Source organism: Polyodon spathula, chromosome 6 (assembly GCF_017654505.1).
Source record: "Polyodon spathula isolate WHYD16114869_AA chromosome 6, ASM1765450v1, whole genome shotgun sequence".
Lineage (NCBI taxonomy): Eukaryota > Metazoa > Chordata > Actinopteri > Acipenseriformes > Polyodontidae > Polyodon > Polyodon spathula.
The window spans coordinates 64,774,910-64,802,264 of NC_054539.1; the positions used below are offsets into that span (position 1 = coordinate 64,774,910).

The window sequence follows — 27,355 nt, forward strand, 5'->3', positions numbered from 1 at the left end:
CCTTGCACCATGTCTTGTGCTGGTTGCAGTAAAACATTCCAGCAGAGGATGCGCATGATAGGTGCATCCACTGCTTGGGAAGGGAGCATGCAGAGGGAGCAGTTAAAGACTGCAGCTCTTGAGGGAGCAGTTAAAGACTGCAGCTCTTGCACGTGTTGTGCTTCCAGGGACCCGTCTGCATCTCTGATGTCGGTGCAGCATTACTTGCCCCTTTTGTCTCCTGCAGTGCAGTCAACACAGTCCTCACTCCCTGTTACACCGGGAGCGAGCAAGCAAGCAAGCTGCTAGAGGTAAGAGCAGGACTAATCTAGCTCAGAGAGCTCCCACTCTCCTCCTTCAAAGAAGAGGAACAGGAGTCGCCATAGAAGGTATTCAGATACTGGTCGGGTTGCAGAAGCTTTCTGAAGCTATGAATCGGCAGCAGTCCCTTTTGAGGGAGCGGTTGCGAGGCCCGCCCTGCTATCTCAGTCCCCAGGGTTCAGGCACCGTCACCTGACCCTCAACCAGAACAGGAGGACGCGGAATCAGATGTTTGGGTCCCACAGTAAGCCCCTCCCTGTCAGAGTAGCTCACCTCCCTGGGCCACAGAGGATGAGCTTAAACACTACATTTGATAGGGTGCCTACTGTTGTGAATCAGCACTTGATTTTCCCGGATTTTATTACACAAGGTGCAATCATCCTGGGAGCACTGGACAGTTTGTATAGGGTGCACGATGCAGATAAGCTGGGCCTGGCCCAGTTTCCCCCTGTTGAGGCTTCCATCGTCTCTTTGGTGCAGATGCTTAATCTAGCATTGCTGCAAAACACATTTTATGTCAAACAAACAATGCAGTGTCCCCAAGCTTAAAGCCTCAGCCCGTAAGCCAGCTAAGCATTGGCAAAACAGGTGTCTTCAGCCACAAAGGCAGATTCAGGCTTCTGCAGCCCCTGCTACAGCGAATGCGCGGAACCGTTTCAAGGTTCGCAAAGATTGCGAGACTCTTCAGAATGCCAGAGCAGTGTCTACACCTTCCCAGTATGGCTACAAATCGGGTGTATTCCTGAAGTGATGTCAATCACATGAACTGGACCCCACGACTTGCCCCATGGCAGGTATATTGCAAATTTTGCAGGACCTGTTTGATGAAGGAAAATCTTCCTCCATGCTTAAGCTCTAGGTGGCAGCTCTCTCAGCTTGCCATATTAAAATTGACTCCGTATCCCCAGGGGTACACTTCCTGGCAGGAAAGTTTTTGAATAGTGTTTAGAGGTTAAGACCCCCTAGAAAGGACCTTGCCCCTCACTGGTGACTTAATGTATTGCTGGAAGCACTTACAAGACTGCCCTTTGAGAGCTGAAATTCCTGTCATTAACGACAGCTTTTCTGCTAAGTGCGTAGGTGAAATGCAAGTATTTTCAACAGTAGAAGCCTGTTTGTTTTTTGATGATGCTAGAACTAAGGTTACTCAACGATCTAATTCTGCTTTTCTCTGTAAAAGCATTTCTGCTTTCCATGTCAGTCAGTGAGTGGAATTGGAAGCCTTCCATCCACCTCCTTTCCAGTCTGACAGGGAGAGAACGTTCCATACATGAAAGGTAACGTTAGGTTATTATTATAACCATTGCTCCCTGAAATAGAAATGTATCCATTACCCTTCAAGGTCACTGTGTTCACTCCAACGCAGCAGGCTGAGCCTATTACATCATTTGAGTTTATCTCCTGGGGGCAGAGACGACGCATAGTTTAAAAGAGCAGCTTTGTTAAAGTGCTCAGGTGATTCGGGCTATGAGATGTTATATCCCATTTGGTAATGGTTACATTTGTATTTGTTGGTCCGTACTGATTGTGCCAAAAGTGTTAATTACTACAAGCGAATTACAATCGGTACATTATTTTCACTGGTCATGGTATTTATTTTAGAGAGGTAAGCTTACAGTATAGCATTACTATACCAACCATCCAAAGAAACTTATCACTATTGTAACACTTTTATTTAAAAAAAAAAAAAAGGTATGTAAATGATGGACATTGACAAAATGTTTTTTTTAATCACTCGATCATTCATCCTTGACCATGACATGCTTGAGTGACAATGACTGAAGCATATGCACTTAATCACCTCATTAGTGAGACAGTTGACTGGACACTGGATATGGAGTGATTTCAGCTGTGAATTGCACGCTTGAACAAAAGCAATAAAGAAAATCACAGAAAAAAAAACAAAACAATATGCCACGTCTGTCAAGAGATCAGTGCCTTCAAACAGGCCACGAACTGGGAGACCAAGAGTCACACCACCTGCCCAAGATCGACAGATCATTTTTGTGATGTCAATTGTTAATCTGCACAATAAAAAGTCACTGCACCTGCTCTAAAACAGAGTTTGTCATTTTTCGATCACATTTAGTGAATTTTATCCAAATATAAGTGATAAGTTTCTTTTTATGCGCAAATATAAGTGATAAGTTTCTTTTTATGCGCAAATATAAGTGATAGGTTTCTTTTGATGCTCAGTATATTTTTGGGTAAGGAACTATAGTGATATTATGAAAGCATTGACTCTGGATGACCAGATGGCTGGATGGAATATGTTAGATTCTCAGTATTCTTCATATAATAATAATTTTAAAAAAATTAAATGTAAGAAGTTACGTATTTTTTATTTAAATAATGCATTATTTATCACTTAAATTACAGTCTTGTTTTCACACAGTTTGAATTGCAAATTACTCTAATGGAATGGTATTTTCAGTAAGGATACTGTTTTGTAAATTATTACTCCCTTGTGTTTTCCTGTCACTAACTAAATTACTAGAATCAAATACTCTCAGAAACAAATGTTAATTACAATATGTTGTATATTTGTAGATTTTTAGGACAGTAGCCACTCGTGTAAAGCAGTTCAATATATTATGAATACAGTAAATATATTCATGTAACCTACACTTGAGAGAGGGTGAATGTGCCAAGACTGAGAAGAATTGCCCCTAGAACGCTCAGGCACATTAATGAAGATATGACTAGTACAGTGCTGTATTTCGCCTGCAGTTGTTTTACAGTTAATTAATTTAAACTGCAGATTTAATACATTCATCAACAGTGCAGGTGGTATTGAAATTGCTGAACACCCAAGACTGCACACAACAACCCGCACTGTAGTCTACAATCCATTATTACTTAAAAATATTAGATCCAAGTAGGTTAAAAGTGGTTTGACGTAAAAAAAAGAAAGCCTGTAAAAATGGTAAGGGTCTTCTCAAGAACTGAAGTGCAAGATAAAAATGTTTAATAAAATAGTTTGAATTGCCAAGCTTCTGAAAGACATCGGGGCAGATTTTGTTTAATTATTAAAAGGTACATTAAAGTGCAAGCAAAATAGTCTCCCAGTAAATCGTCCCTAATATGTATTGCCATCACTTCACTGAATTTGAAATCCGCAGATGCACCAGAATTGCTGCCATTATGTAACGATCAGTACGTTCTGTTCATCGTTGGCTTTGAAAGAGAAGCTGCTAAATGACAGGAATTCATGTTTGGTAAAATTTACTGAAATTAGTTTGTAGATGAGAAAGGCAACAGAAACCAAACAACCCTGTAAGAAGATGAGAGGCTGGCTAAAAAGAGGGAGAGGGAACAGAAAGGAACGTTTTTGATCAGGCATTTTATATCATGTTTAGTGAAAGTCAGTGGGCTGGAGATAAAAACTGGTTCCCAACCTTTCGTCAAACAACATGACTGAATTGGACTGGCCTGTAAATTTTTTTTTTTTTCTGTAGAGATTTGCAGGTAAATTCACCACACTGAAATAAATACATCAATACCACCTTAGAGGGTCCCTGCATTTTTCCATAGTACAGTTACAACTTTTTCCATTGCCTTGATCTGGTTGCCACGTGCCGCTAATTGGGATAATTTCCTCCTGTAGCTACCCGTTTTATTTTAGTGAGCCGTCATGTAGTTAGACCTATTGATTTAACCAGATCTCTCTGCAGTCTATCTCTCCACAGCAATGTACAGTAACTGCTCTACCATTTAAGCTACAAGCTAGTGTTGACATTCTGGTTTTCCTTTGAAACCCAGTGTGGTGTTCCCTGCATCTCTGTAAAAAACGAAAAAAAATGAAAAAAAAAAAACATACCAGCTAATACAGGAGGTTAATACAGATAAATCCAAACCCTCCAGTTGCTGCTCCAGTAATTTATTTTGAGTTTTTAGATCCAACAAAATGAGTGTTTGCCAAAGCAGTTGAGTATCTGAAGACAACTTGCAAGCCCCTGCGTCAAACACAAGTCTGTACATTAAACACAAGCCCCTACGTCAAACACAAGCCTGTACATTAAACACAAGCCCCTACGTCAAACACAAACATGTACATTAAACACAAGCCCCTACGTCAAACACAAGCCTGTACATTAAACACAAGCCCCTACATCAAACACAAGCCCTTACATCAAACAAAACACAAGCCCGTACATCAAACACAAGCCCCTACATCAAACACAAGCCCCTACATCAAACACAAGCCCCTACATCAAACACAAGCCCCTACATCAAACACAAGCCCCTACATCAAACACAAGCCCCTACATCAAACACAAGCCCCTACATCAAACACAAGCCCCTACATCAAACACAAGCCCCTACATCAAACACAAGCCCCTACATCAAACACAAGCCCCTACATCAAACACAAGCCCCTACATCAAACACAAGCCCTTACATCAAACACAAGCCCCTACATCAAACACAAGCCTGTACATTAAACACAAGCCCCTACATCAAACACAAGCCCTTACATCAAACACAAGCCCCTACATCAAACACAAGCCCCTACATCAAACACAAGCCCCTACATCAAACACAAGCCCCTACATCAAACACAAGCCCCTACATCAAACACAAGCCCTTACATCAAACACAAGCCCCTACATCAAACACAAGCCCGTACATCAAACACAAGCCCCTACATCAAACACAAGCCTGTACATTAAACACAAGCCCTTACATCAAACACAAGCCCCTACATCAAACACAAGCCCCTACATCAAACACAAGCCCCTACATCAAACACAAGCCCCTACATCAAACACAAGCCCTTACATCAAACACAAGCCTGTACATCAAACACAAGCCCTACATCTAACACAAGCCCCTACATCTAACACAAGCCCCTACATCAAACACAAGCCTGTACATTAAACACACGCCCTTACATCAAACACAAGGCCCTACATCAAACACAAGCCTGTACATCAGACACAAGCTCCTAAACCAAACACAAGCCTGTACATTAAACACTTGTCCCTACATCAAACACAAACATGTACATTAAATACAAGCACCTACATCAAACACAAGCCTGTACATCAAACACAAGTCTGTACATCAGATACAAGCCCCTTGTGACTGGGTACTCCTCACCCCTGTGCATATTGTGACTTATATTTTGTATTTGTTTATTGTTGTGATTTATATTTTATACATGACAGCGAAAAGCCGGTGTTGTTATGTATTATTATTTGGCAGGACAAGTGAGATGCCGTCCGCCATTATTTATTATTGTTTTTTGTGTATTCTAAATGCATGACTGTCAGGTACTAATTGTTTAACTGTCTGACAGTCAGGCAAATTATGAAAATTGTGCAGACTGTGGCCGAGGGGTAATAAGATAATTAATAGCTAGTTAACCCCTTGGCCATGGTATAAAAGAGCAGCAGTTTGGCTGCACAGGTATAGTGTTCGTGAGCGGAGAACGGGAGTAGAGAGATTTCCAGAAAGTTTTTGACAAAGTCCCGCACAAAAGGTTAATTCTCAAACTGAATGCAGTTGGGATTCAAGGAAACACATGTACATGGATTAGGGAGTGGTTAACATGTAGAAAACAGAAAGTACTGATTAGAGGAAAAACCTCAGAATGGAGTGTGGTAACCAGTGGTGTATATTATTGGTAACCACAGGGATCAGTATTAGGTCCTCTGCTATTCCTAATCTACATTAATGATTTAGATTCTGGTATAGTAAGCAAACTTGTTAAATTTGCAGACGACACAAAAGTAGGAGGAGTGGCAAACACTGTTGCAGCAGCAAAGGTCATTCAAAATGATCTAGACAAGATTCAGAACTGGGCAGACACATGGCAAATGACATTTAATAGAGAAAAGTGTAAGGTACTGCATGCAGGAAATAAAAATGTACATTATAAATATCATATGGGAGATACTGAAATTGGAGAAGGAATCTATGAAAAAGACCTAGGAGTTTTTGTTGACTCAGAAATGTCTTCATCTAGACAATGTGGGGAAGCTATAAAAAAGACTAACAAGATGCTTGGATACATTGTGAAAAGTGTTGAATTTAAATCAATGGAAGTAATGTTAAAACTGTACAATGCACTAGTAAGACGTCATCTTGAATATTGTATGCAGTTCTGGTCACTTCGCTATAAAAAAGATATTGCTGCTCTAGAAAGAGTGCAAAGAAGAGCGACCAGAATTATTCCGGGCTTAAAAGGCATGTCATATGCAGACAGGCTAAAAGAATTGAATCTGTTCAGTCTTGAACAAAGAAGACTACGTGGCGACCTAATTCAAGCATTCAAAATTCTAAAAGGTATTGACAGTGTCGACCCAAGGGACTTTTTCAGCCTGAAAAAAGAAACAAGGGCCAGGGGTCACAAATGGAGATTAGACAAAAGGGCATTCAGAACAGAAAATAGAGACACTTTTTTACACAGAGAATCGTGAGGGTCTGGAATCAACTCCCCAGTAATGTTGTTGAAGCTGACACCCTGGGATCCTTCAAGAAGCTGCTTGATGAGATTCTGGGATCAATAAACTACTAACAACCAAACGAGCAAGATGGGCTGAATGGCCTCCTCTCGTTTGTAAACTTTCTTATGTTCTTATGTTCTAAGGTACAGCAAATTCTATAAAATAACAATTGCTACTTGTGCTGGAAGTACCGGCACAATAGTTGTTATTTCAGTATTGTTTGTTTGTTTGTTGTGGCCCACGTGCCCTTTTGTTTTCTGTCAGTGTTTTGTTTAAATTGTTTATTTGTTTGTTTAATAAAAAGCAGAGCGCGGTAGTATCTCAGTTTTGCCCCGCAGTTACCTGTGTGTTGTTGCATTCATTTCCTGGCCTGACGTCACCCCTGCAGCCATCCTTGTGGCACCTCTACATTAAACACAGGCCCAGACATTAAATATAAGCCCCTACATTAAATCTCTCAGTTGTCTACTTCTGGTTTGGCAACTTAATTGGATTAGTTTTACCTTTCTGAAAAAAAAGGTGTCGTAAATAGCTTTTTAGAATCTTGCTCTCTGTTTTTATTCTGTTTTTAATCATTTTGCTTCCATTTTTCTTCCCAATTTGAATTCCTGAATTCGAATGTTGCCTCACTGCTTCAACCCACTTAACTATGAGTGGACGGTAGTACCCATTTTTCTATAGTTCTCCCTATCTGTGATACCTCTGATACATTTGATGCCTTAAAAGTAGGGCTTTTTAAAAACAGTTCTCAATGGGGCATTTTGACTGAACAGTTATGAGAGGAGTCCCTTTCCGTTGATTTTATGTAGGAACAGATTAACATATGTTTTATGCTTAGGGGGTAGGCTTAACACTGAAGCATCACTCAGTGTAAGATCTGTTATAAGTCACTAGGTTCATTTTAGTGATTGCCTTATCAGTCTTCATGAGAAACAGGAGAAACTAAAAGAAACCTGGCTGTTGTTGACAGTCTGCTTGATAAAGCCATCTTTATTCAGAAGTAAATTAAACTGAACACAATTAAATTGCTGATGCTGCTGTGTTCAGATGTATAGGACTGGAAAGAATATGCAACGTCTTTTTAACTAATTTCCAATCCCTAGGAGTATTGCTGGTTGAATGGATTTTTTTGTTTGTATGTCAGACTGTGGCTTGTGAGGGGAAAGGTCAGAGGTTAAACCTGATTTTTCATGGTGGTTTTACTAAACCCTTCCCTTTTTAAGATGGCTAATCATGTTTTAGACATGAAAGTATAATCCAAGCAAGACTACCTTTAACGGTGATCTAGCAATACCACCTTAAATGTTAAATTGCTGTAGTTTCTGCAACTAACGCCCCCATGTAAATGCCTCATATACTGTAGATGCTGTGGGGTCAAGTCTCATATCAGCACTAACATTTATCTATTAGATATACATATATCCAGCAAATTGTTAGTACACCGTCGCTGTGTTCTCGGGAGTGTGCTATTAAAGAGAAAGAGTGGCCCCCTGGGTTAATGGGCTGCACAGCTAATGAGGGAGAGCAGTAAGATATTCATGAAGGAGCACTAGACAGAGGCAGAGGCCTGCTTACAGTCAGCAGTGCTGTCTCAGGCTGCTTGTTGTTTGTGTTGTCGTTGTGTATCCTGCAGTCACAGTGTTGGCAAGTGCCAGTTCTGGAGCTCACATAGCAACAATGGTGTCCAGACCATCTGTTTCACTGCTGCAGCTCACTGTAGAAGGAATGGATGTGTATTTAATTATTTATTTATTATTGTGACAGACTAGGGGGAAGAGGAGAGAAAAATGTAGTCCAGGAGGGGCTAAAGGACTACATCCCTCCAGAATGCCACAGAAGAGAGCCAGGATGAGGTTCACCTGGCTCATATAGTTAACAAGTGTCATCTGCCTGTGATTAGCAGGCAAGTATTTAAACAGGCTGAAATGTTTGTTCTGGGCAGTCCTTAGTCTGTGTGAAGGGAGAGGTTGTCAGAGCAATGAGACCTGTGTGGTTTAGAAAAAGGTAGTGTGAAAAACCTTTTTGTTTGTGTGTGTTACTAATTGGTGAATGGCTTAGGCATCTGATGTCAGGTAGTGCTGTGAAAATGAGTTGAGTTGGCGCTCCAAAATGGAGTTAGGTGTTTGTTTTTTATTTTGTTTTTGTTTTGATTTTTTGTTTCTCTACTCTTCTCTACCTCAATTCTTGTCTGGATTTGCTTATGATGGGCCACGAACCAAAAATTAAGTGGAAATCTTTCTGTGTGTGTGTGTGTGTGTGCGCGTGTGCGTGTGTGCGCTGCATACATTATTTTTTAATATTATTTTCTCTAGATACTTGAGTTAAGTGTTTGGTGGTCTCAACTAAGACCTGATTTTCTTTGGAAAACATGTGGTAATTTGGTTATTAACAACATTATCCCAGGAGCCAATCCCATCCCGTAGACTTTGATGTTAATGGGATTCTGATATTGGCAACTGCACGCCACTTATTGACAACTTTATTACTTGTTGCCAGTTCTACAGAGTGCACTTGCGTGATTTATGTGCGTACTTCACACTGACTTTGCAACTGCGTATTTCTGGCAGTCCGAGGCAGAATCTTGGATTTGAAACTGACTACAAAGCTGCACACAAAATTGAGATGGATTTACAACGGAAGGTGTACATTGTAAACAATGTATTTCAGTGCTGTATTTGTACAACTACAGTATATTGTTCCATATAAATATATGTTGAAAACGTGGGCTTTTCGCTTATTGGGAACATTCGGTTAATGACAACTTTTTGCTGGGAACCGAGAGGTAGGTGTGTGTGTGTGTGTCTCTCTATCTGTCTATCTATCTATCTATCTATCTATCTATCTATCTATCTATATAATCTGTGTGTACAGTATATACATTACATTTTAATGGTAGTGCTTTAAAGTTACATTGCAGAAAGGCACATTATACAGGAAGAGGAGTGCTACATGTTGGAAAGAAGTAAGAGGGTCATGCACTTGAATAAAGTTCTGCTGCTCCTGACTGTTGCTATACATTTGTATAATTACCCAGGGCTGAATGAAAAGGCTTTTCAGGTCAGAACAGAGCTGCACTTACATACCATGGCAATGGCATTTATCCTGGTGGTCAGATGTGAAACCCCCCCCCACAGAAGAGTTTCAGAAGAAATTTGGAATGAAACTAAGTTTCTGTTTAACTGTTTGTGGCTCATAGTAGTACCGACTACTAAAAACTGTACCAATGTGGTCTACATTCCAAATGGGGGGTTTATTACTGAGTGGGTTTTTAAATAGAACTTTTGAAGTACAGATTTAATAGCTGTAATGCATCCCTGAACACCGTATGCCAGAGAGTCTGATTCCCTTTCAAGTAGGCAATATTAACCATTATAAATGGGTGTTTCCGAGTGCACGAAGCGTACACTTGAAAATATAGTGGCACACAATTCTAGGGACCGTTCCCTCATGCCTGAGCAGCGTTTGGCATCGCCTTACTCTGTCAGTGACGCTGGTCCCTCCTGCCATGGTTCTCTACCAAGGGAGGGTAGAAGCTAAGTCAGAAGGAGCCCAGTCGATGAACCATGCTCCTCCTCCCCTTCCTCCTCTCCTTCCTCCAGTTCCCCCCCTCTAAAGTGGAGAATGAAGAAAGCTCGCCACTCATGTTCGGCAAGCAGGGGACAGATTGATAAGATCTGGGAGGCTATATCAAGCCAACAGGCAATGCTTGCTGAGCTGCTGCAAGAGCTTTCAGCCCCACCAGTACTGCCAGTGGCTACACCACACGCCCAACCTGCAACTTTGCAGACAGTGGCTGGTGAGATGGAGAGTGATATGCTTTCTGCCGTAGCCTCTGAGGAGGTTGATAATCACGTGGGGTTCCCATCTAACGATGCGCAATCAGACATTCCAGTGGCACAGCTCTCTTTGTCAACAGAGCTTATGCTCCTGATGCAGTGGGCTACTGCAGTCATGCAGGTGCCCTTTCCTGCAGCAAAAGAGGAGAGGCCCTCAGTATATGTTGAGCAGCCAACACTCTCCTGCTGCCCCTTCGGTCCACCCAGGGCTATCTGTTTGAGTTGCCTGCCACCTGGGAACACCTGGCCACGAACACAGTAGTTTTCCATACAGTGGACTCCTTGTACATGGTATTTGAAGCAGACAAGCTGGGTCTTACCCACTTTCCGCCGGTAGAAGCCCCCATTGCTATGCTTGTTCTATCTGCCAATCTGTCCTTGCTATCTAAGGACGTGGTATGCCTAAACAAGCAGTGCAGAGTGACAGAAGTTATTCTTAAAAATGCATATGTGGCTAGTGATTTCACTGCATCACTGGAAAGCTACAGTAGTATTCTAGTAGCTTACCAGGCACACCTTATTGGGTCCATCACTGAGACCCGTAAGCCCTTGTCTCAACAGTTGGACAAACTGAGCTTGATCTCCAGGAAATTGCTTCGGCTGTCCAAGCTTAGAGGACAGTCGATAGGCAGAAACCTAGCAGCATTGGTGGCTGCTCGCCGACAGCTTTGGCTCTCCCAAGCACTCGTGCTTGATAGAGATAGGACCGCATTGCTGGACGTTACTGTTACAGGTTAGAGGTCACAGGTTTGGCCCAGCGGTGGACGAGATGCCGTAGCAGTCTCAGCGTGCACGGGAGTCCACCAAGGAATTGGTGCGTCTTCTTCCTAAGCACCCACCTCCCAACACCCAAGCCTGCAACACAATGGCACCCTAAGCCCCAGTTTCAGAAGAAACCGGCGCAACAGGTGGCTTCAACATCAGGTGGACCCACCCGGATATAGCCCACTACTGCTTTTCGCAGGGGGCAAGTGTGCTTTCAAGCGCTCTGTGCCAAGACAACAGGTGCAGGCTTCGCAGCAGGCGAAACAACAGCTTTAGGATATTGCTGCCACAAGTCCAGGGCTCGCTCTCCGGAAGCCACTTGGACTACTGGTATCAGTGCACCACAGAGTGCTGGTGCTCAATACTGTGCAAACTGGTTACTCTCTCCCATTCCAACACGAACCCCCTCCATTTTAGGGAGTGACGATAAGGAGTCACTCAGACAGTGCAGGACGTAGAAGTCATGCTGCAAAAGTGGTCCATTTGATTAGTAGACCCACCCAACAAAAACTGGGTTATATTCCAGGTATTTTTGGTGTCAAAGTGGCGTGGCGGCCTCAGACCAATCCTCGATCTCAGACAGGTAACCTGTATCTGAGTCGGAGACGGTTCATGATGCTGACTTCGTAATGGCTGTTGCAGTCCATCAGGCCAGGCTATTATTTCGCCGTGGTGGATCTAAAGTACGCCTATTTCCACATCCCCTTAAAATCAACATACAGGAAATATCTGAGGTAAGCTTTTCAGGGAACAGTGTACCAAATCTGTGTTCTGCCACTTTGTGGCACCCCAACCCATCGAGGCTGCAGCTCTGGGTTTGGCCTCTAAACGGCTACATTTGAGCTGTCTGGGGTTATCGAACAGGGTGATTGATGCGTGGTTTTGAACCCACAACATGCCGTATGGCAGTTGTACTGCAATTGTTACAGGACCTTTTTGATGAAGGGAAATCTTCCTCTACTCTAAAGGCTGATTTTGTCAGTGCTCAATGCACTGACCAAACCTCCATTTGAGCCCATGCATTCAGCTGAGCTCAAATTTTTGTCTTTCAAGGCCGCTTTCTTGCTTGCTATCACCTCCACTAAGCAGGTGAGTGAAAGCTTGTCTAATTCTCTTAGAGGCCAGAAGGAGGGTCACCCTTGGTACAAACCCTGCTTTTTTAATGGTGGAATTGGAGGCTTTCTATCCCCGTCCTTTTCAGTCTGACAGGGAGCGCCAGCTCCATACTTTTTGCCCAGTGCGGGCATTAGCATATTATGTTGACAAGACTAAAAGCTGCAGGCAGTCAGAACAATTTTTTGTTTGTTACGGGTCTAAGTCCCAGGGACAGACTCTGTCTAAACAGTTTCTGTCTATATGGCTGACAGGCACAGTCCAGACTGGCAAATCTAGCCTGAGAAGCTCACTGGCCTTTCCGCCAGGGGTCAGGCAACTTCATGGGCTTTGTTCCAAGGTGCATCTATCCAGGACATATGCAGTGCAGCGGTTTGGGATTCCTCCCATACATTTGCCAGGTTCTATCGGCTGAATGTCGTGGACCTGCAGAATAGTGGATTTGGCACTAGAGTACTGAGGGTGGCTTCCCAGTACACCCTCACATCAGGACATTAGAGGTGAGTTCATCTTAAGTATTTTTCAGCTTGCTGGAATACTGTTCCACTCAAAGTGAGCTTGCTAGCTTTGTAGCTCAGTGTTGTATACCATGTCCTTGTGACAGCTTGGGTATACTCATCCACTGTAATGGTTAATATTCCCTACTTGAAAGGGAACGTCAGGTTATTATCATAACCCTGGTTCCCTGAAATAGGAATATTAACCATTAGCTTCAGGGTCGCTGTGTTCATGGGCGCAGTTCTTGAAGGAAAATGACGATGTTACTAGGGTGCGTAGCTGTCTTATGCTGTAGGGGCGGAGCAGCAGCTACATCACCCTGCTCGCTCTTTTGAGAGTCTTTGATATAAAGTTTTCAGGTTCGGGTGTCTTAAAGGGAAACACCCATTTGTAATGGTTAATTTTCCTATTTCAGGGGAACCTGGGTTATGATACTAACCTAGCGTTTTAAATGAGACATGGCTTAAGTTTCATTTTCAGTTTGTATTTATTTAACGTCATTTAAAGAATCCTTGAGATATATTGTTACATCTTATATTCAAGCGGTCCTGGCAAGATGACAAAAGAAAATTATACGATTTTAAAAACCACACATTAAGGTGTAGTGAAAGGCTTTGGTTATCTGAAGCTATCTGTAGATACATACTGTATATATTAATAGATGTTTTCTTGTTCCATCCATTGTAGGTTGATATCTGTGATACCTCAAAGGAATGTGTGGTGGGGCCTAAGTGCAATTCGAGCACAGGGAGCCAGTCCTCGGAGCAGGCTTATAACGGAGATATGGACAGTAGTCCTGGAGACACATGTGCTGCCTCCTCCCAGCAGAACAAGGACAAAGGTGTCCCAGAAAACGGTGTCCCCAAAGAGCCTCCCCGTAAGGCCGCTGAGCTGGATGAGATGACTAAGGGGGGTGACGGGAAGGGGGAGCAAGGCGTCTCTCTGAAGAATGGCTGCTTCACACACTGGAAGGACCAGGGCTCAGAGAAAGGAGAGGAGGAGCAGGTGCCGCCCCCTCCCTTAAAGAAGCGAGGGAGGCAGAAACTGGAGCATCCTGAGAAATGTAAGGAAAAAATATAACCGTCTTTGTCCTGAACTCGAAGTATCTGTTGAACCTTTATTTGACCCAATCTTAAAGCTATTAGTGCATTGATCTTTGGTATGTTCAATAGTGGAATAAGAATAGAAATGGCTAGTGCTCCTGCTCTGTTTCATGAAATCAACATTAATTAATGACAGTGACAACAACAGTTGTTGACAATATGAATTGTCAGTTATGTGTTGAGCTACATATTGAAAAAGAACAGACTACTACAGGTGTTTTTTAATACGCATTTAAAGCTGTCGTTCTTGTTCCAGCAAAGCAATGGGTATATTATTAGTAGTCGTAGTAGTAGTCATAGAATTGACTTAATCTGCTGAAGATTTCTTATGCCCTGTACAATGGGCTCCTTTCTTTTAGCGCAGGATAAGGCTGATAGAGTTAAAGACATCATCTGGATTAGGACAAGGTTCACCCTTCTCCCAGAACTGAACAAGGTATTTGCGAGTATACAGATTGTGAGATTTCTTACTGGTTGGGCTTGTGGAGCCGACATCCCCTAGTACAGTAAAGTACTTAATCATGGACAAGATAGAAGGTTGTAAGATTAAAACTCCTTTGCGCTCTTAAAACAATTTACACAGGTCTGCCTGTGTTCATCACAGTGTACAAATATAATATTAAGAAAAGAATACAGATTTTCACTTCAAACCTTAGACTTTGCCTTACAGTTTAATGCTGCTCCCAGAGTAACTGGTTCCATTAACGTGTCTGTGTCATTCACTACTGTAAACATCCTCCTCAGCCTTTTAGCCGAGAGGAGATAGAAGGCAGCCTCTCTATTTCTCATTTACCTTTGAATGCTCACCCTAGAGATGTTTCAGTACAGCTTAGAAAAATGAGAATGCCTCAGAATTGGCAAGTCAGAATGCTTCAGGTAATGATCATTTACCCTTAGGGCAAGGGTTTGGGTCTTGTATTTAATGATTGTCATAACGGGGTATAATTTAAGCCTGTTATTTATGAATGTGGTGGCAGATCAGGTCAGATCTTTTCCATCAGTGAAAATAAACCGATTCAGTACACTATGCAATGCAATTTGTTTATAAAGGGTGGAAACTTCCTCAAAGGGCTAAAAAGTAAAAAGCATAACTGATTGCAAGCATGCAAATGGAAAATGAATAGTGTTATAGATGTCTCTGTGGGAATCATATCTTAGTTTGACGTCTTCCTACAGGAAAAAACGTGTCAACAAAAAGAGATTGATTTTCCTAAAACAAAATTCGACTCACCGCCAACTGTATTAATACAGTAGTCCATTAGGTATCCGACTGCGGTGGGCCAGAGTAAGGGTGGATATGTAAAAAGTCAGATAAATGAATCCTGTTTTAAATACATTATACACAGGTGTAACAATTACTATATTCACACAATTATTGTTTTGAGATTCAGCTTTTATTAGGGAGCTCCCCTAAATTTTTTGTCTATATAGGATTTTAATGCTTGTGACAGAGTAGCCGTCTGCGTACATTTGCTGCTGAGTGACGGGCAGGAGATCGAGATGGAGGTTGCAGCTGATACACCCCACAGACGAACAGTATTCGTTTACACATCGTCGACACACTGAACAGCTCATTTGACACTACCAGCAATGGTAGCGCATGGAGCACGTACAACACAGTGTATGGAAACTTTGATGTGATCTATCTCTGAAGTAATCTTCTCTGCAATAATAAACTAACGTTGCTGAAGAGCTTGGTTAGGGTGGATAAACAGTTAGGGTGGATATGTGACGGGCAGATACAAGAACGCTGAAGTGTACATTTTGACCTTTGAAGGTTCGGAACACATTACCAAAGGGAGGTTTGAACCTTCAATAGTACTAATTTACATAATTTACTGGTGACGTCACCATAGCTACTTGTTTATATTTGATTGAAAATCCTATTATTTTACAGGTAAGCCATATAAATGGAATAAAACATTCACATGTAGTTTAAAAATACGTTACATAGAACAGAAATCATGTATTTATAATTTAAATAAAAACATGTTTATTTACACATAATTGAGGCTGCTTGCGATATATACAGTAAGCTTGCATTTCAGTAGCACCAACTGGAGTGGACTTAGGCAAAACAAAGCTTTATTTAACACATCACCATTCCAAGCAGGTTACACAGTGTAACAATTTTTTTTATTTTTTTTTGTTCCTGGGTAGTAAGTGTTATTTCCTAATTGCTTATGCCTCAAAAGTATAGAAAATGGCTATTATTCCCCTCAAACTTTGCTTTTGTGACCAGGACAGTGATATTTCAAAATACAATATAATCGTAAATCTCGAAAAACTACTCACTTCTAAATCTTTTGTAGTCATCTTTGTATTACTTTAGTATAAATACATGTTAATTTGGATTCATATGTTGTTTTTTTCTGACTTTATGTGAACGAAAGGACACACATTTTCCCATTGGAAATAGTGATATTTTGAAATATCACTGTCCTGGTCACAAAAGCAAAGTTTGTGGGGAATAATAGCCATTTTCTATACTTTTGAGGCATAAGCAATTAGGAAATAACACTTACTACCCAAGAACAAAAATTGTGTTACATAGTGTTATCAGTCACAGTCACATTTTACTACGACTAAAAATATTAATAATAATATAAACTTACACTTGTCAAGTGATCCCAGAGATTGGATATGCCTCCATGATACGAGTTGTTTTCAAAGTTTGCATTCAACTTTGTTTTGGTAATTTAACAAAGAAATCCCAAACAGTAGAGGGGTTTCGAGTCATTTCTTTCAATACAGCTTGCGCTATACAGCTGTCGAGATGGTGATTGAAGAAAGTAACAATTCAAAACCAAAATAACACGACAAAAGAAATTAAAGCGCTTTAATAATAAGGACAAATAAAAAAAAAATAAAAAGTGTGGTTCGGGTTACTCGACCGACATATTTTGTCCGCCCGACCCTAAATATTTTTTGCTGATAACGGGCTACACTTTTTCGCTATCAATCAGAAAAACTGACCACTGTGCACGGCAACGTTTTTGCTCCCATATTCCAGAAACTGCATAGTAAACAAGATCTTCTGTTCATATAAAATGTTGGGGTCTGAGCAGCACGGCTGCAGCGTATCGCCAAGTAGTTGTTTTGCACTATTGTTTGAAAAATGCGACCACATACCAGGAAAAAGTAACCAGTATTAGACTCGGGGTGAAACACCATTTTTCACACTCCGTCATCATTGTTATTTATCTTGAATAGTAGCCTATTTTATTTCACCAATACTTTTAATGTTTAATGTTCCCGACGCATGTTTTCCTTGTACTGTGTCTGCGTGTGCTCTCTGACTAAACAGTAGCATACTGAAATTGACAAGCGGCATTGGGAACTGAAATTGATGTGGCACCTGGTTTTTAAAGGGCATTCAAAATGATCTAGACAAGATTCAGAACTGGGCAGACACATGACAAATGACATTTAATAGAGAAAAGTGTAAGGTACTGCACGCAGGAAATAAAAATGTACATTATAAATATCATATGGGAGATACTGAAATTGGAGAAGGAATCTATGAAAAAGACCTAGGAGTTTTTGTTGACTCAGAAATGTCTTCATCTAGACAATGTGGGGAAGCTATAAAAAAGGCTAACAAGATGCTCGGATACATTGTGAAAAGTGTTGAATTTAAATCAAGGGAAGTAATGTTAAAACTGTACAATGCACTAGTAAGACGTCATCTTGAATATTGTGTGCAGTTCTGGTCACCTCGCTGTAAAAAAGATATTGCTGCTCTAGAAAGAGTGCAAAGAAGAGCGACCAGAATTATTCCGGGCTTAAAAGGCATGTCATGTGCAGACAGGCTAAAAGAATTGAATCTGTTCAGTCTTGAACAAAGAAGACTACGTGGCGACCTAATTCAAGCATTCAAAATTCTAAAAGGTATTGACAGTGTCGACCCAAGGGACTTTTTCAGCCTGAAAAAAGAAACAAGGACCAGGGGTCACAAATGGAGATTAGACAAAGGGGCATTCAGAACAGAAAATAGGAGGCACTTTTTTACACAGAGAATCGTGAGGGTCTGGAATCAACTCCCCAGTAATGTTGTTGAAGCTGACACCCTGGGATCCTTCAAGAAGCTGCTTGATGAGATTCTGGGACCAATAACTACTAACAACCAAACGAGCAAGATGGGCCGAATGGCCTCCTCTCGTTTGTAAAGTTTCTTATGTTCTTATGTTCTTAATATGTGATAGTGCCCGTCGATGTGGGCTCTACTCTGTGATAGTTGACCGCGACGGGAGTTATGCGTCCCGAGCCTTAGGTCAAGGTCATCTACCACACAGTAGAGCCATCATCGAGAGGGCTCTGTCGCTATTAGAAAACCATTTTTACCTTTTTTTTTTTTTTTTTTTTTTTTTTAACATCTTAAAACCTAGATTTACCTTGAACGTGTACTGATTCATCAGGTACCTTTCCACTGAGTAAAGATGTTCTAAGAAAATAGTCCCAAACATTTTTAAATAAAAAACAAGGATGACATACATATAAAGATAAAAACAATGAGTTTTTATTTAGTAAATCCATTTTTACTTTTTATTAACTTGTTAGGGTTTTAAACCCCGCTTTATAATCTGGACATTGCCTGAGAAATGAATGAAGCAATTACTGTTTACGATGGAGTCTGAAGTACTTGTTATTGGAACGTCATTTGAGCTGACGGAGTGGAGTGGCTGGTAGTGACAGGAACAGGACTCACTGTTTGATTAGTTGGTTTTGAGTCTTGTTTGGGGTATCCAGCTGAGGATAGTATTGTGGACCAATTGTGTTTTTGCTGAACATTTACTGTCCAATAGCTGTAAATTGAGCTTTCATTGCGGTGTCTTACAGACATGATTTCTCTTGTCTCCAGACTAGCGTCAGAGAGAATGTTGTCACTTTAGCTATAAGCAGGAATGAAATTTTAAAAAACCCGGTATACGTGCAGATTGATATAAATTTGATTCACAATTGGTGCTGAGACGTTCCAGCAGGCATCTACCATCTATTGGAGCCCGCAAGAGCTGGAAGCTGATTGGCTGACGGTACTGAATCGTTTTCTAATAAGATACACTTTGTGTTTAAGCGTATAGAATCCCAGCATGTTCTGTTTTTACAGCTGCAGTGGTTATTATTACAAGAATGCATGGTTTGGTTGGCAAGAATTTCAAAAGAAAATTAGCCTCTATATCTAATTGGTGATTTTATTTTGAAATAAGATAGTTAAGAAATTACGGGATAATATGGCCAATTCAAAGCAGTATAGTCCTGGGGAAAATGATTAGATTATGAAACACAACAGGGTTTAGGGAGAGACAGGACATGGTGGACTTTTAGGCAGGTTAGACAAAAGTGGAGCAAGACAGCCATTTTGCCCCACATAATAGCCAGATTGCACCACTTCTGAGATTGAATGATCTTCAGTCAATTTCCCATCAGACAGTACACTCACACATTAATGGGAAGCTTGCTGTGAATCTAGAGGCAAGTCTACAGCACCTCGCTATAATATAATTTGTCGTATAGTTTAATTTCAATGCTTACTTTTTCCAAAATGTCTGCAGTTCTTTTCACTGCCTCTTCCTCCACTGTGCCTCCCTTTAGGGGAGTCAGTGGGTCCCATTGCCTGATCTTAGATGCCCTTTAAGCTCTGACAGAGGCTCACCTCAAAAGAGGGTGTCTCCCGCTGGCCATAAGGCAAGATTCTGGGCCACAATGTTGTAATATATCACTGAATCTAATAAAAGTTATTATTTCTAATCCGTATCTGAGCTTTGCCACACTGCTGATACACACACACTCAGTTCTTTCTTTATAGTATCTTTGTTGTAACAATTTCCCACCCCATGTACTGTATGTGGACAGTTGCTCAATCAGATGCCTTTGTAGCTGATATAAAGAAAATACAAATTCCAGTAATGTGCTACAGTAAGCCCTGACAGAGAGTGATGGATATAAATTCTGTTTGGCATTTTTGAGCAACTGTGCCCAGATTTGTAGTCATCTTTTTGGCACATAAGGAAGTCAAAGCAGTAGCCACTGTGCACAGTTTTGTAGCTACATTTTGGTTTTGTATTAGTGTTATAAAATAATTATTTCAGCATATTTTAAAGAAAGAGTCGGCAGACCCACACAGTGGTGAAGTACTCTTGGCTTAAGACTGCATAAACTTTGACAAAATATGCAACTTTGTGCTGCAATGCTAGTTTCCACGGCTACCCCACTGTGTTAGAAAATCACAGCTGTTACATCTTCACTGGTTTCTGTATGAATGTGTCTGAGCCAATAAAAGAACACTGAAATTAGCCAGACACTTCACAAGCAGGATATAGACTAATTAAATGAGCCAGGGACACTGCTGGGGCTTCTTAGTGTGAAACCTTTCACATGCATTAGTTAGTTTGACAAAAAACGGTTCATAGTTTAGAAACTACGCAATGCCTTCCCATTTGAAAGAAGAAAAAATGAAGTATGCAATAAAGCTATAGGAATGTTGCCAGTACTGTGTATTTTGGCCTGCTGGGTTAAATGGCATTGCTGCTATTGTTTTAAATGCATGTGATTGTGAGCAGTGTTGCATTCAGCGCTGCCGTTTAAAAAAAAAAGCAGTATTTTGAATAAAAAGCTGTTCTTTCAATAATGAGCCACAGTCTGAAATGTTTGGACATGCTGTACATTTCTTTAATGCCCTAAGTGGCCTGCTGCACTTCTCATAAAGTGTTTTTATATCAGATATCAATATGTTGTGTTTGATCATTTCAAATGGGATTGAAGTGGGACTGTCACAAAGACGTCCGTAGTGGGTGACGTCAGACCAGAAGCAGGAAATAAACAACAAGAGAGTTGTTGGAGAGTTTTCTTTTCCAACAAGAGAGTTGGTGGAGCTGAGTGAATGGCTTCACTCAGCATTTAATGAGTGAACAGAACAGACAGAAAATAAACGGTTGTAACATACAAAAATACAGGACACGGCACTCGCCGCCAAAATAAAAATACAAACAAAACGGACTATACAGACAAAGCACGGTGAGCAGATATTTTAACGGGGTTATGATTATTATTACAATTATTATTATTACCTCCGTCTCCAATCCCGTTCTCCACTCACCGAAAACATAACTCCGAGTGATTGAAAACATGCTGCTTTTATGCAGCTGTATCGAGACTCGACTGCTAATCAATCATTCAGTTGGAATCACGGTACAACTGCACGTTAATTAATAAGGTGCAATTCCCCGTGCTCACATGTTATTACTTTTTACCTGCACGTGAAGTGCTGTGCAATCCTCATGCCTAAATACAAATATACATTTTAAACACTCATGTTACACAGACCCGTTTATATCCCGTGTACCAATGACTATACACCAACATTAAAACACAACACATAACACAAAATATACACAGGGTGCTGGCACTTTGCCACAGGGACCAGCAACCATCTATACAAAAATGTAGTTATAATTGTTTGGTTTTTTTTGTTTGTTTGTTTTGTTTTTTTTTATATCCCGCTGTGTTCTGTGTTTTTAGATATTTCAGAAGCTCCATTGTTTTGGTTTGATTCTCTGCAGTGGCAAGCAGATTTTTAACTAATGTTAATCCTACATGTATGCTGTTTGATCTCAATTTTGAACTGTTCAGCTGAATGTTGTTTCTGCCATGAGGTTTTATTTTGGTTTTACTTTTATGTTGATATTTGATCTGTTTGGCAGTGTACTATGGTGTGTTTTTATGATTTTATTTCACCTGAAAAGTCTTATAAAAGAGAATTTAACCTTATATATAAAGGTTACAAAAAAAAAAAACCTGGAACTTTAAAAAATGTAATTTATTACTGTATTAACACATTACTCCTTTTTTATATACAGCATCTGATTAGATTGTAGGCTTAATTTAGTTTTGAAAGGCAAACTTATTATTTTTTAAATGTACACTAGTACTGTAAATCCTGAAATAAACTCCCTGATCTGTCACTGGCCCAAGATGTCAATACCTCATTAGTCTAGTAAAACATGTCCAATTTATAAATCAGCATGATTCAGATCTCTAATGAAATGGCTGCTGTAAACCGAGTTGTTGCTTCATCAGTCATTGTTTTGTTTTCTGTTTCCTCGGTTCAATTATTTAAGAATCCTGAATTAGTCAATTTGACACACAGATTTCAGAACTGTATTGTTTTTGTTTTGTTCTTGAAATCAGCCTGTTAAAAGCAAATGGGGTTTCTGTCTCAGTTTTATTCTTTTTCTTATTTCCATTCATGAAGCAGATGAAAAGCAGTGTTTCAAAGATGAGTTTGTGACTATGATGCTTGCACAAATATTCAGGAGCTTGGGTTTATGGTTTTTTTTTGGTTTATGCAGGGAGAGACATTTTACAGTTCTGTTTTAGGGTAGGGGTCTGTCTGTGTGGAGTTTGCATGTTCTTCCCGTGTTCGCGTGGGTTTTCGCCGGGTACTCCGGTTTCCTGCCACAATCCAAAGACATGCTGGTCAGGTTGATTGGTCACTTTAAATTGGCCTCGGTGTGAGTGTGTGTGTGGTGCCCATCCAGGGTGTAGTCCTGCCTTGCACCCTGTGTCTGCCGGGTTAGGTGTCGGCTCACTGCGACCCTGTAAAGGATTAAGAGGTTATTGATGATGGATGGATGGATGGATGGATGGATGTTTGGGGTAGCTTCAGTAGTCTTGGTACAAGTATATGTGATATAGCTATTGTCCATCCGTGTAGGATTTGGACTTATTATACACACACACACAGACACACATATCAGTCCCGACTACAAAGAAGATATACAAATCACAGTCATACATGATCTGCCTATAAACAACCATGGCCATCCTTGGACAGTCCACATTCTTTCCAAAGTCTATTGGTAACCACAATTGTAAATTAGCCATGAGAGATTATTGATAACATGATGGATAGAGTTACCAAAGATCACAAAACAATAGAGATGAGCACGAATAGCTGTGGAATTAATGTAAGTAAGAAAAGCAGGGATTTCAAAACAGCTACCTTTTGAATTTATGCTTTTTTTTTTTCGATTCCAATGGACACTTCAACTGGATAAATGAAAATGACCTTCTACTAATTGAGTTGTTTTTTAATTAATTTGATTTCCTTTTTTTTTTTTTTTGTTTCAGTTAACAAATCAATTTGCCTTTTTCAATGTCAGTCCATTTCCATGCACACTCCCTCAATAAGATTAGCTTCAGTCAGCATTGACCTTGAGAAGAGCCATTCGGCAGAGAGGAGCAGCAAAGAGGAGGGAAAGGTAGCTGAGTGCAGTATTGGCAGGCTGCCCCAACTCAGCTTTAGAGAGAGGGGTGGGGGGCAGCAGGGCTGCTATTAGTCAGAGAAAAACAGGGATGGGATTCTTGAAGAAACTGAAGCTAGCTGGCACAGCACCCACCTCACAGTGAGGCTGCTTTAAAATGCTGCTGCCCAATGCATTCCTGTAGGGCACACACAGCTTTACCTCCACTTTTGTCCTAAAGAAAACGTCTTAGCAACAGGTACTTGGAGCCTGTGAATGTTGATTGTGATTACTGTGTTTTATTCATAATTGAAGGTGGGTGCCACATTGAATAAGTGTGAGTTAATGAGAACATCATGTTGGTGTGTGGGTTGAATATCTATAAAAGGAGTCCTCTTCTTTTTAGAACCCTGTAAAATGCTTGGCCAAACAAGGCCATAGAAGTTCAGTAAGATTCAGTTCTCTGAAGTACAGCTCACATCTTTGTTCTGTCTCAGTCAGAAACCCTTTACTTTTAGCACAATTTTACAGTTTCATTTAGAAACATGGTGTAGTAGTTTTATACCGTGCTTGATTGCAGTACTAATTGTAGTTATAAATAGAACTAGAAAACATTTTTAGTTCTTCATATACACCTCTGAACTTTCACACTGCATTGATCAAATGACTCACTCTTGATCCAGTACTGGGTGATAATGCACCTAAAAATACTTGGTAAAATGAGTTCCCTTGAGAAATTCATTGGAGGTTCCTTATCACAGACAAGGTTGTGGTTTACACTCAGAGCCCTCCTAGAATATTGAAAAATACTTTATTTTAAGTTCTTGAAAGCACTTGTTTTCAGAAACGTGTTATCATGTTTCGCTAAGCAGTCAGCGTTTCTATTTTTGCTTTATCCATCTTTTGGTTTCAGTTTAGAATATGAAGACACATTGAGGTATCTTAAATAAAGAGCTTGTACATTTAAAATTTACTAAATTTGTACTGTTGTGTCATATAGGGACTTAACAAACAGCTCAAAATGGCAGTATCTTATCATATTTGTCCTGGGATTCTATATGGCCCTTTCAGTTACATTTAGAGCATCGTGTTACCTTGGGAAGCCTCACAGAAGTGACATCACAAGCTGACAGAATCCACTCACTTTGGAGTATCTCACGAGTTCCCCTTGCAACAAAAGCAGATTCTTTATGAGAGAACACCCTTGTAAAAAATCTTTGACAGACAAAAACAGGATGCTTCGTGGCAATGAAGTGTCTGGCTGTGGCAGATACAGTATCAGATGTTTCTGGCACAGACCTGTATGGCTGAATGTCAAAAAAGGGCCCCTTCCTGTCTTAACTGCCTTGGCACACTGCACTAAGTTGCTGGTCATGATTTTGCTTTCGAAGCTTTAATAGGGGGATGGAAACCTTGTCAAGGAGCAGGAGAGTAATACAAATGAAGAAGAAAGGATACACAGAGAAATAAAACAAAACCTGTGACCTTATATGGCTGGCATGTGGTTATGTGACCTCTTTGGTTTGTGGATGTAAAGACCTTGATCTTTGAGATAATAGCTTGATTTTCAGTATATATATATATATATATATATATATATATATATATATATATATATATATATATATATAGATAGATAGATAGATAGATAGATAAATGTGTGTGTGTTCTGTAATTCCTTTGGCCAAGTTTGTTAGCGGGGTACACAAAAAGGAACCCTTTCTGTCAGGTTTATTTTTTGGTTTGTCTTTTTTTTGGGGGGGGGGGGCAGAGGTCATGTGACTTAAAGCTGCAGCTGCAATACACTTTATTGTCCTAATGTTTCGTACATAGCTGTATTCTTAGATTCTCTCACTTAAGTTCTGTTACCAGTGTTGTCCAGTTAAACTTAACCCTTTCACTGCTACATTGATTTAACTTCTGGACATATCAGTGATATAGATCATTTCCATTTGACATCATGTTTACAAACTGTTCGATCTCACATACTTTGTTTTTGTTCTAGTTTTTATTTTGGCTGTGTCTCCATAACTTCCCTCTGAGAATTAAGACACCCTGTGTCATGAGCCTGCCAGGGTTCAATCTGGAACAACTGAAAATCGAGACCCATGTCCTTTTAATACAGGCTGGTAGTACTGCTTTTCAAAACTAGGGTCCTTTTAATTAACTAATCTGTTTCCTGTATCAGCATAAAGCGGACTCAGTTCTGGCCCTTTGAAGATTTGATACAATGTGTACAGCAGTTCCATTGTTACGCAGTGCAGTGGAGCCAAGTAATACTGCACCCAAAGTGGCACAAAACCACATTCTGCTGTCTTTCTTTTTTATTTAAATGTTTTGTTCTCCAGAGACCCAGTTACAAACATTTCAGCTCCTCTGTTTTGCGCTGTAAGTAGGTGCATAGACTGAGAGGCAAGTAGAAGAATTGGACTACAGTCAACTGGCATATTTTACTCTGGAATGCAGTCCTACCTGTTTAGTAAGCCGTGATGACCTTGGTGGTAAAAAATAAATTAATTTAAAAAACCTTTACAGTACGTCAATACAGTTGTGTGGTGTAGAGGAGTTGCATAAGGACATATTTTGATAGACGTTCAGGTTTTGTGCTTTTGTCTTGGTGGCAGAGCCAAGCTTGGCTAAAGAAAGGTTTTCAGAAAAAAAACTACCAATCTTAAGAATTGAAGAGTCCATTGGGGCTCCCCTTATCAGTATGACACAGTCCCCATTTCTTGTTTAAATCAAAACAAAGGATGGAAGAAGCCTTCTCTTGCTGTTAACAAGGGAGTCCTTGACCAAAGGAGGGAGGAATTAGTTCAACACACACAAGGTTTATAGTAGCTCTCTATTCAGCCAAATCAAAACTCACACACAAAGCAATGTTGCATTTTCACACAAGAATGATATTGAAGGTGTTAAAAATGTATCATTGCCTTAAAGGTGTAAGAAATGTAGCTTTTTTTGTGTACATTTTTCTCCCTTTAGCTTTCCTAATAATTGTCTCCATTACATTGCACTTGAGTGTCGGCACTGCATTTTTATTCAGCTTTTCAAATGTAAGGGGCCACTGCCAGATTGTACTAGTGTCTTGTTATTGATTGTAAATGTATTCTACAATTGAAAGTTCTGATTGTCTTACTGTTGATGTACAATATAGTTTTAATTGAATGTGTCCTTATTGTGAGAAGTGTACTTTTAAGAGTACTTTTGAAAACACATTGGTGGTGGTCTGTAAACTTAAAGCACAGTATTCCAATGTGGTACAATGTAGTTCAGAAAACCAAAGCTTGTGATGTTGGAGCAGTTTTACTGCTTGCAAAACTGAGCCTGTCTTGCTTTTCAGAGCAAGACAGGCCGCATAGCACAGTGCAGACAGTATGTCATTGCGCTGTGATTTGCGTAAACCACGTTGAACTCTTGTGAAGGAGAAGCCATCTGTGGTTTCTCAGGCTGCTGTTGCAATGAAAGTTGGCGTGTCAGCATCGCAGGTGCGATTCACTTGGTTTAGGAATAAAAAAACATGGACTCGTATTTTAAATGATGTATTTAACATTTAATCATAATGTATAGTGCTTTTATTAACAATCACAAAAGTGTGACTAAGGCCATCTTAACTGCCTCATTTAATTGGGACAGCCATTTATTCTGGACATTTTTCCCTCCCAAGGCATCCCGATAAAGTGGTGCTGACTGTATTACATTTCACATCTAAATGTCTAAAACATCATAAGAAACAAACACAAAGCCTTCCAGCTGTTTTATTAATTACAGTTTAATGGAAAACAACTGTAGCAACAGGCTTTCATTTTGACAGTGTGTTAAGAAAGTTGCTAACAAACTTCATCTTTTTACTGAGTCTCCCAAAATTTAAAAAACAAAAAAAAGAGTTTTTAAAAATGAAGCACTGTTAAAAAAAAAAGTCCTCAAAAAAACATTCCGTGAACATTTCTTAAAAGTTTTGTGGAAATGTGCCATAGAGAGACAACTTTTGCTCTGTTTCGAATGCGTTGTTGATTTTGTAATCTGATTTTTTACCCTAGGGGAAAGTC

The 27,355-nt window shown here is 40.2% G+C and overlaps 1 protein-coding gene across 5 annotated transcripts in view; it reads left to right on the plus strand.

Annotated features, from left to right (window-relative positions):
- LOC121317469 (DNA (cytosine-5)-methyltransferase 3A) overlaps positions 1-27,355 on the plus strand; it is a 225,264-nt gene that overhangs the window by 96,269 nt on the left and 101,640 nt on the right. For all 5 annotated transcript variants that reach the window (XM_041253429.1, XM_041253430.1, XM_041253431.1 and 2 more), the window contains one exon: positions 13,652-14,027. In XM_041253429.1, the coding sequence (XP_041109363.1) occupies positions 13,652-14,027 (376 nt within the window). The remainder of the gene's footprint in view (positions 1-13,651; positions 14,028-27,355) is intronic.